The sequence below is a fragment of the Balearica regulorum genome, chromosome 4 (assembly GCF_011004875.1).
Source record: "Balearica regulorum gibbericeps isolate bBalReg1 chromosome 4, bBalReg1.pri, whole genome shotgun sequence".
NCBI classification, from domain to species: domain Eukaryota; kingdom Metazoa; phylum Chordata; class Aves; order Gruiformes; family Gruidae; genus Balearica; species Balearica regulorum.
In genome coordinates, this window is record NC_046187.1 from 70,501,140 (window position 1) to 70,518,923 (window position 17,784).

Consider the following 17,784-nt stretch of genomic DNA (forward strand, 5'->3'; position numbering starts at 1 on the left):
ATGTAAATAAATTTAAAAATTATTATGTGTTATGGAACTCTTGATGATTGCTATAGCTTTAACATTACTGCTGGCAGGTGACTTGTTTGTGATGATAGATTTTTACAAGACAACTTTTCCATTTGAAACAAAATGGCATATTTCAAACAGGTTAGACATCAAATTGTCTCTCTGTAAGTGCTTTTCTTTGAGGAAATGTTTTTTTCAAAACTTACATAAACACAAAGACTGTGCAAAACTGCATAGTGTCAGTCTCAGCAATTTCTATACTGCTCTTATTTTCAGAATACCAATTTTTTGCTTTATTGAAAAAACAGAATGCACAAGTCAATTTATAGTAACTAACAGGTGCTGGGGAAACTTTAAAAATTGTCTAGAGAAACCTGTGTTTTTTTAAGGCAGCTTTGTCTGATTTTTTTCTTACTATATCTCACTTCAGGGAGTCACTTTAGGTTCAGGTATTTTCCAGCATACCTAAGCATGGAAAAAATATCCTCAGTTTTTGAAAGAGAGTAGATGCTTATTTTAGTTTTAAGTGGCTGTAGTACAAAGATTTAACTTTCCGAGTGTCTCACCTAATTTATTTTGCTTTGTTCACTGCTGTTTAATGATATAGCTGGTGAAAATCCTTTAGAGAGGCTGACAAAGGAGTTGTTGGTTAAGATTTCAAACTACCTGGAATTTATAGGATTTAAGTAGCTGGAGATGCTGCTGCTTTGTGTGCATGTAGTATGTGGAATTTATGTATCCTAGGAACCTCCTAATGAAATGTGTGATGACTTCTGAGAGCACAGTGCCCTTACACTTAAAGAAAATTGCACTGCCCAGTGATCTGATAATTTAAGTGCTTCTAGAACTAATTCTGTCTTGATTTTCTGCAAATGCCGATTAGTTTGAATTGTGGTTAAGTCTGAAGCCTAGATGATATTTAGAAAAAATTTACAGACACAATTTCTTTCTGAGGCTTGTAGGAAAAAGCTATAAATGATAATCATTAAAAACAATGATAGAGCTAAAGATGAAGAAGGATTTTTTCCCCACCTATCACTAGCATGAAGTGTCAGGGAAGGACACATCTAAAATAAACTATCCTGAAATAACATAATGTGATAACAACCTAACAGGAAACAGATTGAACTAAAAAAGGAAGAGGAAAAAGACCAAATTTGCTAGTTACTAATGGAATATAGCTGATAAATTATAATTGTGCATTAGAGGAAACAGATTGTTTTTTACATTAACATAAAGCTTTTTTTGTTATGAAGAAAAACAATCCCAATTCTGAGGAGCCCCTCTATAATTAGCAGTTTTCCTCTGTTTCAGGGCTTACAGATCAGCGCTGGAATACACCAAAAGAAGCCTTGGAATATTTATAGATCTCCAGAAAAAAGAGAAAGAGGCCTATGCTTGGCTACGGGCAGGAAAGATATATTATGTTCTGAGGCAGAATGAGCTTGTGGACCTTTATATTCAGGTATGTTGTCAACACTTACAGGCATGCACATGTTGTTAACATGGTGCGGGTGGCATGGTAAGAGTAATTATATTTAACGATCCCAGAGATTTTGCTAACTGATGTTCTGAACATATACCAACACCATTCACGTAATGCTTAACAGCTGAAAGTCTCGGCAATTTCTGGTGGTGCTCCATTTTATTTGTTGCTTGACTCTAGAAAGATTTTGGGCAGTGACCTTTCCTAGTGCCTGCTCCGTTGTAAACTCTGTGTATTTCTTCATCTACCAGCTCTACAGCACCACAGCAATCAAACCATGTATGCGTGCTACGTGCTGGTGGATAATGGCTAATAATCATCTTGGCATACTGGCTTATGGGCTAGTTCCCCAGGAAAATGAAGAGTAGCTTTTTCAGGAAGCATTTCCAAAGCATCTAAAGCTTTCCTTCTGTGGCTGTGCTTTGCCCGGCACTGAGCCAGCTGGAGCTGCTGCCACCTTTGCAACAGTGAGACAGGAGGCATGTGGCTCATGCACCTCGGACCCTCTGCAACCAACTGGGACCTGGTGCTGCTTCTACTGCTGTGCTATAACACAGGCTGAAAGATGGCCTCAAACGGGGATCTAGACCTTGTGGCTGCTGAAACTGGGTGATCTGAAGTCTTTCTCAGAGCTGCACTGCAGCCCAGATCTGACTCTGTCTATATGGCTTCTAGCCATTCACTGAAGTGTTTGGGAGTTAGTTTCTGCTGCCTTGTAGTGCAGGATGTATACAGAACCTGATATAGTAAGATCTGAGTCTTGGCTGGTACCAAAACATGATCTCTAAATAAAATATCTTAACAACAGATGTGTAGTTGTTTTGAAAAAAATTCTACAAAGAAGCAGGAAAACATAGGAAACACATTCATGTTTTAAACATACTCAGACTCAATATGTGCGGCTACTTTAATGATTTTTGAATACTTACCAGGAAAACTGAATAAATGTGCTTATAGGAAGAGTGTGATAGGCCTGTTATTTCTTTTTCTTTTACTAAATGATAGCTGATAGCCCCCAAGTCAGTTACATAGTGGCACAAAAGCCAAATCAGCATGTAGAATGATTTTCTCTATCTGCTTTATTTCCTCCAAGAGGAGGAGTGGGTCAGGGACATGCTTGTGTGTTTCCATACTGTGCAGATATGGAACCTGGTTTTTAGAGCAGAGTCAGTGCCTCTCCATGAGGAAAGTTTCAAAGCAGGAATCTGCCCACTAAAATGTTGACTGCTATGCCATCACATCTAACTTGCATGGAAAACAACTTCCAAAACTGTGATGCAAGAGTCCTTAGGTGCTGAAGCCAAAAGAGGCTGAAAAACGATTGCTACCTTTGTGCTCAAGGAGAGAGCTGGACTTGTATTAATTGAATGCAACTTGAAAACTAAAGATTCCAAAACCAAAGCAAGATTCTTTGACTTGCTTCGTGTGTGAATCCCCTTTCTCATTACTACTAATCCTATCAGTAACTGAGTATCCTGGTATCCTTGCTTTGGGGAGGATGCATGCTGCCTTTCATGAAGTACTTTTTGCAAACATGGCATATATTTATTTCAGAATAACAAGATAGTGGAACTACATTTATTTACAGAATTCACTTCACAGGCGTTTAAATCTGCACTGTTAGCAATATCTAACTTGCAATTAGAATTTATTTCTCTAAGTGCAATTTAATTCAAATTTAATGTTGCAGCTATCAGATGCACTACTGTTTGAGTGCCGTGTGCTGACAAAGGCAGCAAGGTACTATTGCCAGAAAAAGGGAGACCATAACGCTACATGCCCAAGCCCTTCTGTCCCTTCAGCATCTGCAACTGGCCTGCTCAAAACCAGGGTACCAAAAAGGCAGAGCATGGTCTCATATAGCCTTTTCTGCCTTATAATGAGAGGCCTTAACAAGATCTTTTTTCAGTTGCTAATATTTATGATTTTTTTTTACCAAGTAGTAACCAAGTTTTTCTTTCTTTCCCAATTACTTGTTTTCTTTTCAGGTTGCTCAGGATGCTGCTCTTTACACGGGAGATCCAAATTTAGGAATGGAATTATTTGAAGCTGCCGGAGACATATTTTTCAACGGTACTTGGGAAAAGGAGAAAGCATTGACTTTCTACAGGGTTTGTGCAGTTTTTCTACTGCATCAATAGTTATGTACCCTCCCGTCACAGCAGGTGTTCAACAAATGCTGAACCAAAAGCTGATCCCCTCAGTTTATAACCTATTGCAGCTGAATACTTTGTCATGGTGTTAATAGATTTCACCTGTTGCAACTCCTGGGTGTAAGATATGCCTTATGCAAAGAGCAAAATAAAACCAGAAATTGCTTGACATGACAAAAATGGAAGCCTGTCTTGGGGTTCAGCAGTACTGAAGCTGTTTTTATGCATTTCAGGACAGGGCTCTTCCACTTGCTGTTAAGACTGGCAACAAAAACACTGAACTCAGATTATGCAATAAACTGGTGGAATTGCTGGTGAATCTGAAGATTTATGAGGAAAGTCTGGAATATGCAAGAGCATCTCTTATACTCAGTGTAAGTTTAGGTAAGACCAATTTCAATTACAGCTGAATATTACTTATATCTCCAAAATAAGGCAGAATTTTAAAAAGCTGTCTTCCTTTGAATTCAGTTAGATTTCTTGCCAGGATTTCATAATCCTACCATTGCTATTTTTGCTTCTATTCAAGAATGAACAACTTTATTGCTGTCTCTTCTAAACCCAAGATCATATGGAAAACCTTTGATAGAGCACAGAATTAAACCTGGGATTCCAAGTCCCAATTCAGTGTTCTTCTCACAGCTAAGCTATAATAATAATGAATAATATTGTCCCAAGAGGTTTTGAGTGTCATATTTCTTTCAGATTTGCTCATAGCCTTACTGGTAAACTGACCTAGGAAAAAGTAGTGAAAAATGCTAGAGCTAGTTTCCAAAATTACTACTCTTTGAATCTGAGAGCTGTTCAACTCATTAAGAACCCTCTCATCCCTCCATACATGCACAGATAAGTCATTTTGATCAGTCTGAAAATGATCTTTTTGTCATAACTTCTGATGTAAAGTATGTACTGGGAGGGGCAAGGGAGTCTTTATACCCATTAGCTACTGTAAAAATAATCTATTTGTGTTCTTTGTAAGTATGCACAGAGGGTGTGTATCTATACATGATATGAATATAGTTATTTCTTAAGAAAGTCCCAGACACTGTCAAATCTTACACTGAGAAATTCAGGAATTCTGTGGGATTTTTCTTAAAAGACATGTTTTGTCCATGTATCTTCTGAGCAAAAATTTCCTTTATTCAATAAAAGATCAGCAAGTACCATATAGAAATAAAACAAAAAAAATAGCATAGATGTATTTTGGCTTGAGACAATTTGACTACTTTGTCTCTTTGGTTTTATCCTGACTCATGAATTATCTCATTAGGAAATCAGCTAAATGAACGAATAGCTTACCATCGGCTGGCTGCCATCCATCATCATTTGGGTCACTGTGAACTAGCTGAACACTTTTATTTAAAGGCCTTGTCCCTCTGTTCCTCTCCTCTGGAGTTTGAGGAGGAAACGCTGTATTACGTCAAGGTGTACTTGATCTTAGGAGACATTATATTCTATGACCTTAAGGTAAGAAATACCAAAAACTGCTGCAGAAAGTTGTTACATTGAGTAATGTTTCACAACATCAGGTTTCACCACATTCTGTTTTTACGCATTTAGAATGTAAATAATAAAGTGGGAAAACCTACTGAAGTTCAGAATCTGTATTATTCTTGCTTGATACCTAATAAACTGAGTTTGAATGTCCTGTTACACCAGTTGTACTATAGAGGGTACTATATCTGTCTCTTATTTCAGGATCCCTTTGATGCAGCAGGCTATTATCAATTAGCACTTGCTGCTGCCATGGACCTGGGCAATAAAAAAGCTCAACTGAAGATTTACACAAGACTTGCAATCATCTACCATAACTTCCTTGTGGATCGGGAAATGTCTCTCTTCTTCTATCAAAAGGCAAGGACCTTTGCAACAGAGCTGAATGTTAGGAGAATAAATTTAGCTCCTGATCAGTGTTACAAGAGTTCATAAGCATCTTTGGAAAATGCAGTCTACTACAGAAGTACCTAGAGGAATATTGCACCGGCTTTGTAGGAGGATGCAAAAAGCATTCAATGTCTCATTATGTAAGCCGGAGCTCAACATCCCAGACTAAATTACCACTTTATATGACAGTGAACTACATTTTATTGTCTCCCAAGATATACAGTCTTGTACTTGTTTAAGTCTCAGCCTGTGAAATAAAACCAAAACCCAACAGTCTTTTTAAACTAAATTATTCTTTGCTATCTGTTTCTGCCTAGCTGGATAATGGAAAAAGATCAATGCATAGATGCAATGAAAAAATATTTAATAAAGTGTTACAGAGAAGAAATACTCTATACAAATTGTGGCTTTCTTTGCATGACCTATTTCTTGTATGACCTAGCTCATCAAGTATTTACTTGATGTCATATAAATACTTGCACAACCATGTTAGGTGGGATATTTGAGAATTGGTTTGAGCCAGTTCCCCAGACATCACCCCCCATTTCCTATCAAATTCACTGACTGCAGTACTTACAGGCACTAGTTAAGATTATCTTCTAATTCCTGAAAACACTTATGTACACTTTACTATAACTAGCTGGTTTCCAAAACTGAAGTCTCTACTAATATGTAAGTTGCAGTTTTGTGGATTTCAGTGGTCATGTGAAGGCTCGCTTTTCAAAGACAAATTATCTGGGTTTTTTAACAGACCTTTTTCAGAACTGACAATATTGTCTTCAATGACTTATTACAGCATTTCCTACCATCTTACATATAACTACATTATGTTCAGAGAAATGTAATATTTTGCTTTAGTTGCAAAATTCTAGATAGATAGTTTTGATAGTTCTAAATCTTTGTGCCTCAAAAGATTTTCATATCAAAGCTATGGTAGAAAGATATATTAGATCATTTTGAGATGTATATTTTGAGAAGGAATGTTAATGTTTTAAAGTCTGATAATCTTGCAATTAAATATTCAGGTACATTTTGAAATGATGCCTTTTCTCTAAAAAATCCATACAGAAACTGCTAGTTTATTTTTGAGAGACGCTACAAAGGATGGAAGCGTCTGGAAAATGCATACGCAGTCTCAGAAACCAGCTAGGGGTTGTTGGCTACATATTGTATTTTATTTGCTTATACTGCCAAAGCTGGTGCAAACACACACCCCCTCCCCTTTTTTTTCTGGTCTGTGTACTATGTGCTCTCATTGCTTTGGTTCTTTGCCTAAGAATCTTTCTTTTCCTAAAATCTGTCACTCACAGCATACTCTAACACTTTTACCATATATACATTCAGGTATCTGACTTTTGTTGTCTTTTTGACCTTGTGAATTTTTTTTTTTTTACTTCCTCCCTAAAGGGAGAGAGGATACTTATATTTATCAAGATAGGCTGACACTTAGGATGCGCTCCAGGGAGGTGGAAAGTGCATCTTTAGCTGATATGCTAAAGCGAACTTAAGTGCTTCTGTGTTTTCAGTTTCATGCTGAAGAGATGGCTGAAAATAATGAACGTGACAGTGCCTTGCTTGTAAATATGCAGCATCATTAAATAATCTCAGCATTTTGCTTTTAAAAAATAGAAAAGTTTTATGTTGGATAGTGAATCAGACCTTTAATGTCTCGATTGTAGAATGTGCGTACTGCTCAAAGCAATTCTGTGCACAATTTTTTTTTTGGGGGGGGGACACTCACAATTGGAGTGGGACTAAGCATTAAAGTTGAAAGTTTTTCTGTTCAGGTGTCTTAGGAACTTACCTTGAAGACTGAGATTCAGACTGGTGTCATATTGTCCCACTAAGCATGGGAAATTAATTATCCCATATCCTCTTCCTTGACTTGACCTGAAAACTCAACGAAAGTCCTACATGATCTCTGCAGAGTTGGGAAAATTGTGGATGTTGCTCTCTGTTCATTATCTTGCTTTTCAGTGCTTGGCAGTCTATTTTCCATTTCATTTGGCTTTCAGATTAGATAATTTTATAACCTCTCTCTGGTTCTGATTGCTGTAATCTCAGACAGTCTCTGTATTCTGGGAAAGGAAGCTGCACTTCCTAATCTGGAATTCAAATTGCTGATAAGACTTATCTTCTTTCTTGCATTGCTACTTCATCTTGTTGCCCTGGTTCCACAGAATTTTTGCTTTCATAGCAATCCAATCCTTCATTATTAATTCACCCTTTAATGTTAAATTGTGCTGCAGCAGTGTACAGCACATTGAATTTCTTGGGCATTCCCTCGAATGTACAAAAATGCATCTGGCTTTTGAAAAGGCAGTACCTGAATTCTCCCTCCCTGCTCTGATGACGCAGGAATTCTGTGTTTTCCTGCTCAGTGCGGTTAAAGTGAATCATAGGCATAGGATTTGAAAGAACTGCATTCCTATTAAGTACATAAATGGCATTTTAAGTTTTTAAAAACTGTTTCAAGATCTGTTAGACCTTTAAATACATCTTTTTCTCCAGGAAGCACATCATCATTTTATGATTCTACAATAACAAATGCAATGCATTTAGCCAGCAAGCTTACAAATTCTGGGAGGAACTGAAACTGGGCTAAAGGATTGTACTGTTAAGTTCTGTTCCCTTTGATCAGGACTGGTAGGATTCATCTTCCCTTCAGGAGACACCTGTTAGATGGCCCTACTCTCTTTAGCATCAGGGAATGGTCAACTGTCTTACAATGTAGAATACTATAGATGGGAGAGATGAATGTTACCTGGTGTGCTTCCTGGTGCAAGTCTTTATAAATGAAAGTCTGATTATTTGGGATATTATAAAACTCTGTTTTCCCATAGCTGTTATATAAATGAGCAATTTTGGCTTGATAACTGGTAGAACATTCTTCTAGTTTAATGAAGCAAAAAGACAGAACAGGATGGAGTCTAGATGCCTCCTAGATAGGGTATAAAAACCATATCTCTGCAGAGTCCATTTTTTAGCAAAGACAGTGAGGAACGGGATGTTTGAATGATAAATGAAAAAAAAGATGTAGGAAGCAGATGTACATTCAGAAGGCTTCTACCCAGAACTAGTACTATAGCTAGTCAGTAGCAAAAGTTTGATACTCTTAATGAGCCAAAAAAGCCCTGCTGAGCTGTTAAAAGCTCTGCAGGCACTGACACACTGTAGCCACTTCTGCTTGATTTGAAATAACAAGGTTCTGCTTCCACAAAGGCACGAATTGGTGCCTGCGAGCAGTGACATATCTAGAACCTTGTCAGATCTAGAGCCAGATACCTGTGGTGGTTTCTCATCCAGGAATGACGTATGTTGTCAGGTGTCATCCCTTCATTTTTAAAATGGGATTACAGGGAAGGGAATGGTAGTGATGCTATCACGATACAGAATACATAATTACTGGAGTGACCTCAACCACTGTACTTTCCTCAGCCTGTAGAAGCTCACATTTCCAACGAAGCAAATACAGAGTATCCTACTCAGTAGGTGAGGAGCATGTCCTCTCCATCTCTCCTGGTTAGATAAAAAGGCACACCAAGTTCTGCATGCTCTCTGGGCCTGTGTAAAAGTGGGTGCAGTCCTTTCATCTCATGGCTCAGGAACTCACTTCGGAGTAAAGGAAGGGTGGGTTCCATCACCCATGCTCTGAAAGATTTGCATTAAGCACCTCTGCATAAAGTACAGTTTCTGGAGTGGAAACTGGCACTCAGGACTCCTGGTCGTTGGGTATCCGTTACTCTCTTTTTACTAGAGTAAGAGCTCCACTGGTTTTTCATGTCCTCATTTTTGCAACTTTGGCCTCCTCAGGGAAGTTAAGTCTGCTTCATGTTTTTACTTTCAGGGCCTAATCCATTCAATTTTAACTTCGTTTTTTTGCGGAAACAAGCTACAGAGTTTGCCAGCCAAGGGAGTCTCTAGCCACGCGGTGGCACTCTCTAGCTTTGCATCACTGATCTCCAGCCCAGAAGGTTAAGGAAGGAATTCAGAAAGCTGTAGAAGTAGCACACTGTTCTTTCATTACCCTTCCTTTCCAATTAAAATCTAACACCTCTTTAAAAAAAGCCCAAAAGCAGCTCAAAAATTTTTTTCAAAAATGATGACCAGGATCCTAGCTAGGGCTTCAAGTCCCTTTACCAGGACAAGAGAAACATAGATCTTCCCCAGGTAAGCATCGGGGTGCTCTGTTGCAAAGGAACTATGCTCCACGAAAGCAACAGAACACTTGCAGGGAGCAAAAAGCGTTGAAGATAATAATTCTAAGCTATTTTGAAATGCTTAAAGTTCTGACAACTGACTTGTCCACAGTCCACCTAGAGAAAGTTGGCTGCTCTGAGGTAGTACGCAGCTTTATTTGGTAACGGGAAAACTGGAGGGCAAATAGAGAGTACTGTGGTAGAGAAGAAACCTAGTAATGCAGTTAGAAGCAGGCATATGCTGAGAATTGTTGGTGTTAGTTTAAAATGGTCAACTTTTGACAGCTACTTGTTTTGTCAGGAAAAACGCCATATGAATTGCTTTGTAAGAGCCCGGTGCTATAGTATTCTAGGCAGTGGCATTCAAACTACATAACCTACAGAGCAAACCGCTTTTTCTGAAAATGTAGTAAAGATATTAGCAGAGTTAGTAGCTATTTTCCCACTTAATATAAAATGTCTGCCTGGTGTTATTGTCTGCTGATGTGCTAAGGAGATGTTCCTCTAAATATTTTGCTTCTAATGATTTTCTGCCTTCATTTTGCCATTTCAGATAATGAAGAGAAGAAACAGAATGTTTCATTTCCCAGAATATTTACCTTTCTCTGGCACTTTAATCACTGAGTGGCAGATTAAATAGCCTTTGCAGGGCACTGACATACTAAATGGATTGTATCTTTGCATGAAAAGGCAAACCAAGCAAGATTATTCTGACTTACAATATCATAAAATTTGCATGTAATTTAGATGCTGAATTACTTTACGAGAGTTATGTGCTGGGAAACTTGAAAATTTTCAGCAGGTGTTTTTCCTGATGTAGCAGATGTACAAAATCTGCTCAAAGTACCTGTTCTTTGCCAAGTCAACAGACAGAAATTTTACCGTTGCACAGAAAATATTTAATTTTTTGGAAGTTGGAATGAGTATGATAAATGGAGTATTTTTGCTTTTCTAAAAATAACAGGGATTCTTTCTGAATGTTTCCTGAAGTATATCTAACACCACTGGCTGGTGTTAGATACTTGTGCTCTATCAGTCAGATTATAAACTGGGGGAAAGAGAAACTTTTCAGAAGCCAATCCATTCCCAAACTGGGGAAAGACTTTACAGACCGTTATCCATCTGCTCATATTTTTGCTTAAAGTGCAGATACATTTCTCCGTGCCTGCCTTTTCTAATGTATGCCATAGTTACGTGTTTGAGACGCAACACACCTGTTTCTTTCTCTCCCTTGAGAAGGAGATTTAATGCAGTACCAGTGTAACTGGGCACTTTTGGTAATACCAGAAAGCAACAGCATATGGGTATTAGGACATACAAGCAAGCACCCAAGAAGTGACCGAAAGTGATCTGGAACCAAAATATTATCTCCTTTTCTGGAGTTCTTGAACATTTTGGCATTTGGTCATGAATAATTTGGGGGGGGGGGGGGGGGGGGGGGGTTTAGGAGAATTGGAGGCTTAGGTCTAGTACTGTACTGAACTCCAAAATTAATTTCTGCATTTTTCCATAATTTCTCATTAGCAATTCATATCCTTTTAGTAACATACCAAAATTTCCAAATACAGCTACAGTGGTGTTGTTCAGTGGCAATGCAGCAAAGTATTGACATTTGCTTGAAATTCAAATGTAAATTAATTACTTTTAGTCTACTTTCCTTTTCAAGAGTATCTTCAGCCTTGAACAACCTATTGTTTATTGAGGCAATTTTATTCTCAATTCAGAATTGAATTACTGAGCATCATTGTCAAATGTGGTCAGGATGTTTTGTCTCATGTTTTCAAAGTTGATGTTAGTACCAACTATGCAGAAGCATCCAAATTATAAAGAAACAGGATAGTAAAATAAATACATCCATTCTATGAAACTATTCCCTAGAAAGTATTACCTTTTGAATTTTTAATTCTTGGCATAATTCTATAGTTATTTCTTTGGTAGATTAAAGTGATGTGCACTGCAATTTTCTTTAAATCCTGAAGCTTTGTCTCATATTGGCCAAGACTTACATGGTATACACAGACTTAGTTCAAATTCATGCATTCTTGTACCGACGAATTGAACTCAAGAGGAAACACTTGTAAATCGCTTACTAAGTAATCTGAAAAGTGTTTTTCTTTTATGCTCTGCTGTAGGTCTGTCAATTATACACTGTATAAAAGTTCTTTTTTTCTGTTCTTCCTGCATACCAGAGATAACAATAGTCTTACATGCAAACATACAGCTGAGTAAATATGTTATTCACCATGAAGTAATGATAATTATATGACTATAATATTATTCTTTATTATCCGAGATAGCATTCTTTTACTTATTGATTTTATTTTACTTATTGATTTTATTTTACTTATTGATGACTATAGGTTTCTTATAATCTTGAAAGACTTGTAACTACAAGAAATTTCAAGAAAATTGAAGTGTATGTCAGCAAGTATCTTAGCCTAGAAATCTGTCCTTTACTAACTAAATTTAATTAATGTCTTTTTTTCTGACTTTTTTCTTCTTTCCAGATAAGTAGAATTTATGGCTAGAATCACTTTGTTAGATTATATATTTCCTTTTTCTGCCTACCAGTTGATTAATGTGTATAAATTTGCGTTGGTGATTTTCTGGGTCCTTGAACAGATGACGACACTTTCTTATTAAATCAGAGAAAAGTTGTCCTTATTGCACCTTTTGCCAATTATGTTTGCTCTAGTGCTTTCCTTTTTTAGACACCATTTTTATTTTGGTTTAGGTCTGCCAGGCTTTTCATCACCCTTGCTGAATCCTGGGTGTCTGCCACATACCAGTTAACGTTGGAAAAAAATCAATCCTATTTCTAAGAATGAGTCTACAGAAAAGTGCACTAATTGGTCAATGTTTATTTCAAACCAAATGAAATCTGGTTACCTGTTCTCTATAAAGCTTTAGTGACCAGGAACACTGATTTACCAGCAAGCGGTGTTGCTTTAAGAATGGACTTTTTCCTATCAAAAAGTATTCCTGTCATAAGCTTTTAAAAAATTGCAACTTGCGTAGGAAAGATGTTTTGACACATGCTACCAAAATTCTATGCCTACTGAGTAAGCCTGAGCTACTTGCATCTTGTGGGGGTGAGCAGGCTCTGCCATGCATATGCTTCATGCTGTTACAAGGGTGACACAAATAAACCTATGAGACTTCCAACAGAAAATAAGAGAATAGATTTGAGAAGTATGAACAAAGCTTATCCTCTGCTCAAAATGAGGAATGGGAAGGGAGCTACTTTTGAAGATGTGCTGCATCACATCCAGTCCCCCACGCTCACAGCAATCATATATTAGAAGCTTCAGAATTCTCTGTTGCTGTTTTTTAAACAGCCTGAAATACATCCATTGTAATTGGCAAGAGCTAAAACTTAAAGAATGAAGATGATTAGAGTGCTGGAGCACCTCTCCTATGAGGACAGGCTGAGTGAGTTGGACTTGTTCAGCCTGGAGAAGAAAAGGTTCCAAGACGACCTTACAGCAGCCTTCCAGTACCTAAAGGGGCCTACAGGAAAGATGGAGAAGCACTGGTTACAAGGGCATGGAGTGACAGGACAAGGGGGAATGACTCTAAACTGAAGGAGGGTAGATTTAAATGAGATGTTAGGAAGAAATTCTTCCCTGTGAGGGTGGTGAGGCACTGGAACAGTTGCCCAGAGAGGCTGTGGATGCCCCATCCCTGGAAGTGTTCAAGGCCAGGTTGGATGGGGATTGGGCAACCTGGTCTGGTGGAGGGTGTCCCTACCCATGGCAGGGGGGTTGGAACTAGATGATCTTTGAGGTCCCTTCCAACCCAAACTGTTCTATGATTCTATGAATATGTTTGTCTATGGTTTTTGTCATTGTAATGTGCAAACAAACATCTGCAATTTTGCAAGCTGCTTATTCAGTGCTTCTGAACTTTAAAATCTATACCTCATGTATTTGTTACATTTACTCAAATGTATTTGTTGATCTTTTCTGAACTCTCTTCTATTTTTAAATGAATTTTGATAAACCAATCCTGTATTAAATATGTTGGATATCGTTTATAACAAGTTAAATCAATCTAAACTTAGAGCATTTAGAAATATTTAGATTACTGCCTTTGGACCTCCGTGTTCACAAGTTAAGATTTCCTTTTACTCAGTTGCTGAGACAGGGAATTCTGATTTGGACAATACACCACATTCTGAGTTCACATAAATCAGCCAAGCTCCATTAAGTAAAGCCCCAGATCTGGGTCAAATTAAGAATTTGAGATTTGGCTAAAGGTCTATACCTAATATGACATTCCCTTGCTACAAGAGATTAAAGCTAAGTGCTGAGGTCCTGCATAAAGGCCAAAGTTGAATGGACTCCTGGAAATGGAGAGTGTATGTGGGCTGAGAGATTGAATCTTCCTCCCACCTGAGTGGGGGAGGGGGGCGGCTCTGTTTTCCCGTGTGAGAGTCTGGAGGAGCGGGTGATGTGGGCATGGACAAACTGGACAGACTTCCTCAGCACTGTGTTTGCACTAAGTCATGAGGAGCACTTCTCCCTGGGATGTAGAAGTTTTGACATATTCCTACACATCCCTCTTCATGGTTGTCCTCTCAGTGACCTTCCCTTCCCCTTCAGTGTTCTACAAGATATTAGAGACTCTAGTGGAAAGAAGGCTGCAGAGTAGGACACATTTTACAGGATTTGTTTATAAGACCTGTTAGAGAGGTCTGATTCTGGAAGAAGGTCACAAGTGCATGCTCTAAAACCAGTCTCACTTTCCTTATAGTTCAAGATCTTATGGAACTCTTTATCTTCTGAAAAAAAATCTATAATCCTTCATTGGCTGATTCGCATTTCTGTCATTCTCCCATTCCACAATTCGTAAGCCAAGATACTGTCTGCTTTGTTTACATTTTCATGAAGCTAATACTTGGATGATTTTACTGGAGTGTGACTTTGACAATTTCTGCTCAGATTCTTCCTCACTTCTTTTGTCATCTTATGCAGAAACCTTGCACCGTTAGTCTCTCAGTTAGACTATATGAGAGATTATCAATGAGAGGATAATTTTATCCTGTATTAAATTTTTAATATTAGGAAGACAGGAAATGGTAAAGTTAAGCCTTCAGTTCCCCTGAATTAGGGGAAAATATAGGGGAAATTGTGCATTATTTTTATTTCTCCAAAGTGGTATCGACGCATATTTTCACATACTCTTTTGCAATTTCAGAAATTTTAACTTAAAGTTGAAACAGCTTAATATAAAGGTTCAGATTAAGCAAGCAGATAGATTTTCAATGTCACTCAGCTAGTTTAAAAGTCTTCTGAGCATCTAACAGAATATGCATCTGGTGTTTTATTAAAGTAACAATGCGTGTGGGACATTCAGCAGTGTTTTTCCATTGTGGTCAAAGTAGTTTGGAGAATTCAAACATAACAAAAACAGTCTCATGACACTTGGAGATCCTCTTTTTTTTCTTTCTTTTTTTTTTTTTTTCATTTTTATCTAATACAGTGTTACTACACTGCTTTTAATAACTTTATTTCTACTGCACAAAAAATCAAGCGTAATCTCTAGAATAAGTTCCTTTCAGACTGCAGAAAAAATTAAATTTGTGCATTGGACAAGCACGGGAGAGCAATGAATCTTCAATATCTTCAAAAGTAGTATTTTTTTTTTTCTCATGGTATTGATTAGTTATGCCATAGCAACTAAAGAATAAAGCTGTTAAAGCCACTCCTATACTACCAGTAACACAGTTTAAGTGAAGAGTCTCAAACTGGTAACAGAAGAATGTGTATGCCAATAAGATTCAAGCATTCATTAGCTACATTCCCATATGAAGTTCCTGGTAAAAACTGTATGTATCAAAAAAAGTACAAAAAAATTCAAAACAATTACAAAAAAAATTACAAAAAGATGGAAGATTGCAGAACCAAGATGTGGTATAACATGCCTATTTTCAAGATCTTTGGTACTTTTATTCCTTTACTCCAGCTCAGAAATTCTTCGTGTTTGTATTTCTACACACACAATTCATGTTACGATTTTAGCCTTATTTTTATTTTGCTTAAAGTGACCACACAACTTATTTTCATACAGTAGAAGGAGGATTGGGACACTATAGAAGATACATGAAAACAAAGATACACCTCATGGAATAAAGTACCAAAGTTACAACCCTTGAGTTTCCCAGGCCTACAGGTTCAGTCACTCGAGTATGAATGTCTCAGATATGCACACAATCTTGGCCAATGACTGAATTTTTACTACCATGCTTAGTTGCTGTATCCCATATTACAGGGTGTGGTGGAATATCAACATTTAAAATCATCCATATCCTGAGGCAATACTTCTGAATAAATGGTGGGAAACAAAATGGATTAAGTTCATCCAACTTTAGAAAACATCTGAAAATAACCTGAAGCTATTTCTCTTCCTTTCAAATGCTCAATCCATTAAGGGGAGGTGGCTCTTCTTTGCTGAGTGGAGTCAAGGATCACTTTTCATTTGGTCCACACTCTACTGTACATTAAAATCATGTTAGTCCTTTAATTTCATCTTTCATGAATAAAACCTAATAGAAGTCTCTGGAAGAACTCACCATGCAAATAAACTGTTTCATTATTATAGGGGCTTAAATCATCACTTAGAAATAGGTTTATGTACTTATAATTCAGCTTATTAAAATAAAAGATCTTGTTACAGATTTATTTCACACACCCTTTTCCAAAGAACATACAAATTTGATTCAATCCCAAGAGCATACTCTTGGATGGACTTTTTTATTAATATAAAGAGTCCCCTAGAAAAATGCAGTATCTCTGTGGTTTGGATTTGACAACAATATTGCAACTCCTAGATTAGCATTTTCCTTATATTTTGCAGAATTGGTACTGGTCATTTAGGCAGCCACCCTTCTTCTGGAACCCCAAGGACCTCGGAAGTGGGATTTAATAAAAACAAGGCACAATATAAGCCACTGGTGTGAGACCGGCAGTAGGAAATACCAAGATGATGGTAAACTGTCTTAGAGCTCACGTGTCAGAGTTTGCCAGGATAAGTACTTTAATGGGACAATGGATGACGGTGAAGCAATAAATGCCAAACTATGTGAAACAGTGTCACATCACACATCATCTTATACAAGAATACTTTATGTGAACATGTGATTTACTAAAAATTTGAAAATGAGTTATTAGGACTTCATACTATCAAAAGGGGAAGGATTTCAAACAGCAACCTTCAGAGATAATTTTGTGCCTGTTTACAGGTTTTGAAGAAATCTGAATGTCTGTAATTTGCTGATGATGGCAAATTGCAAGGGGATAAATGCACTACTGAGGGTAGGATCAGAATTCAAATCTCTTTGAGAAAGGAAACCTGTGTTAAAGACCTGTGTTACAGAAAATAAATGTGGAATGGGGAACAGCTGACTGGGTGAAGAGAAGAGGATGAAGGACTGTAATGGGTGACAAGTCAGACATGAATAAACATTTTGGCTGCAGTGCAAAAATGGCAAGCTTCAAATCAGTAGAAGTGTCACAGACAACATACAGAGAAATTTATTCTCTGTTCAGTGAGACCTTGGATGAAGAACTGTATCCAGGTTAGGCACAACACAACACAGGGAAGATGTTGACAAATTAGAGTACAAAGAGGAACAACAAGACTGATAAGAAGTTTAGAAAATATGAATTTTGAGGAAGAGTTGAAGGAATAATGTTTATTTTGTCTAGAACAGACAGAGGGCAGATATAACAGTCTTCACAATGTAAAAGCCTCTTATGAAGTAGATAGCTCTTCTCATCTGCAGGGGAAAGGAAAATTAGATTTATATTCTGTATTTTCATAATAGTAGAGTAATGAAGTGCCAGGATCTGTTACATAAGAAGAGTCTCCTTCATTGCAGCTTTTTAAAAACAAGTTTTATTTATTTATTTATTTATTTATTTTTAAATATTTGGTATCCTGGTTGTAGTTATTTCTGCCTCAGGGCATCAGGGTTGTACTGGATCCCCAGAGATCCTTCTGATCCCTTGCATTTGCATGCTTTCAGGATTTAAGTTGACAAAACAGAATA

The 17,784-nt window shown here is 37.4% G+C and overlaps 2 protein-coding genes across 6 annotated transcripts in view; one reads left to right on the top strand and one right to left on the bottom strand.

Moving 5' to 3' along the window:
* The window catches only part of SH3TC1 (SH3 domain and tetratricopeptide repeats 1), a 30,236-nt gene extending 24,316 nt beyond the window's left edge, over positions 1–5,920 (top strand). For 3 of the 6 annotated variants that reach the window (XM_075752563.1, XM_075752564.1, XM_075752566.1), the window contains 5 exons: positions 1,324–1,474; positions 3,484–3,606; positions 3,882–4,032; positions 4,919–5,115; positions 5,347–5,920. In XM_075752563.1, coding sequence (XP_075608678.1) covers positions 1,324–1,474; positions 3,484–3,606; positions 3,882–4,032; positions 4,919–5,115; positions 5,347–5,577 — 853 coding nt within the window. In that variant the 3' untranslated portion in view covers positions 5,578–5,920. Of the gene's footprint in view, positions 1–1,323; positions 1,475–3,483; positions 3,607–3,881; positions 4,033–4,918; positions 5,116–5,346 lie in introns of those variants that run through there. The other 3 variants (XR_012835424.1, XM_075752565.1, XM_075752567.1) reach the window with 3 other exon arrangements.
* Positions 1–17,784, bottom strand: part of ABLIM2 (actin binding LIM protein family member 2) — a 341,805-nt gene that overhangs the window by 182,412 nt on the left and 141,609 nt on the right.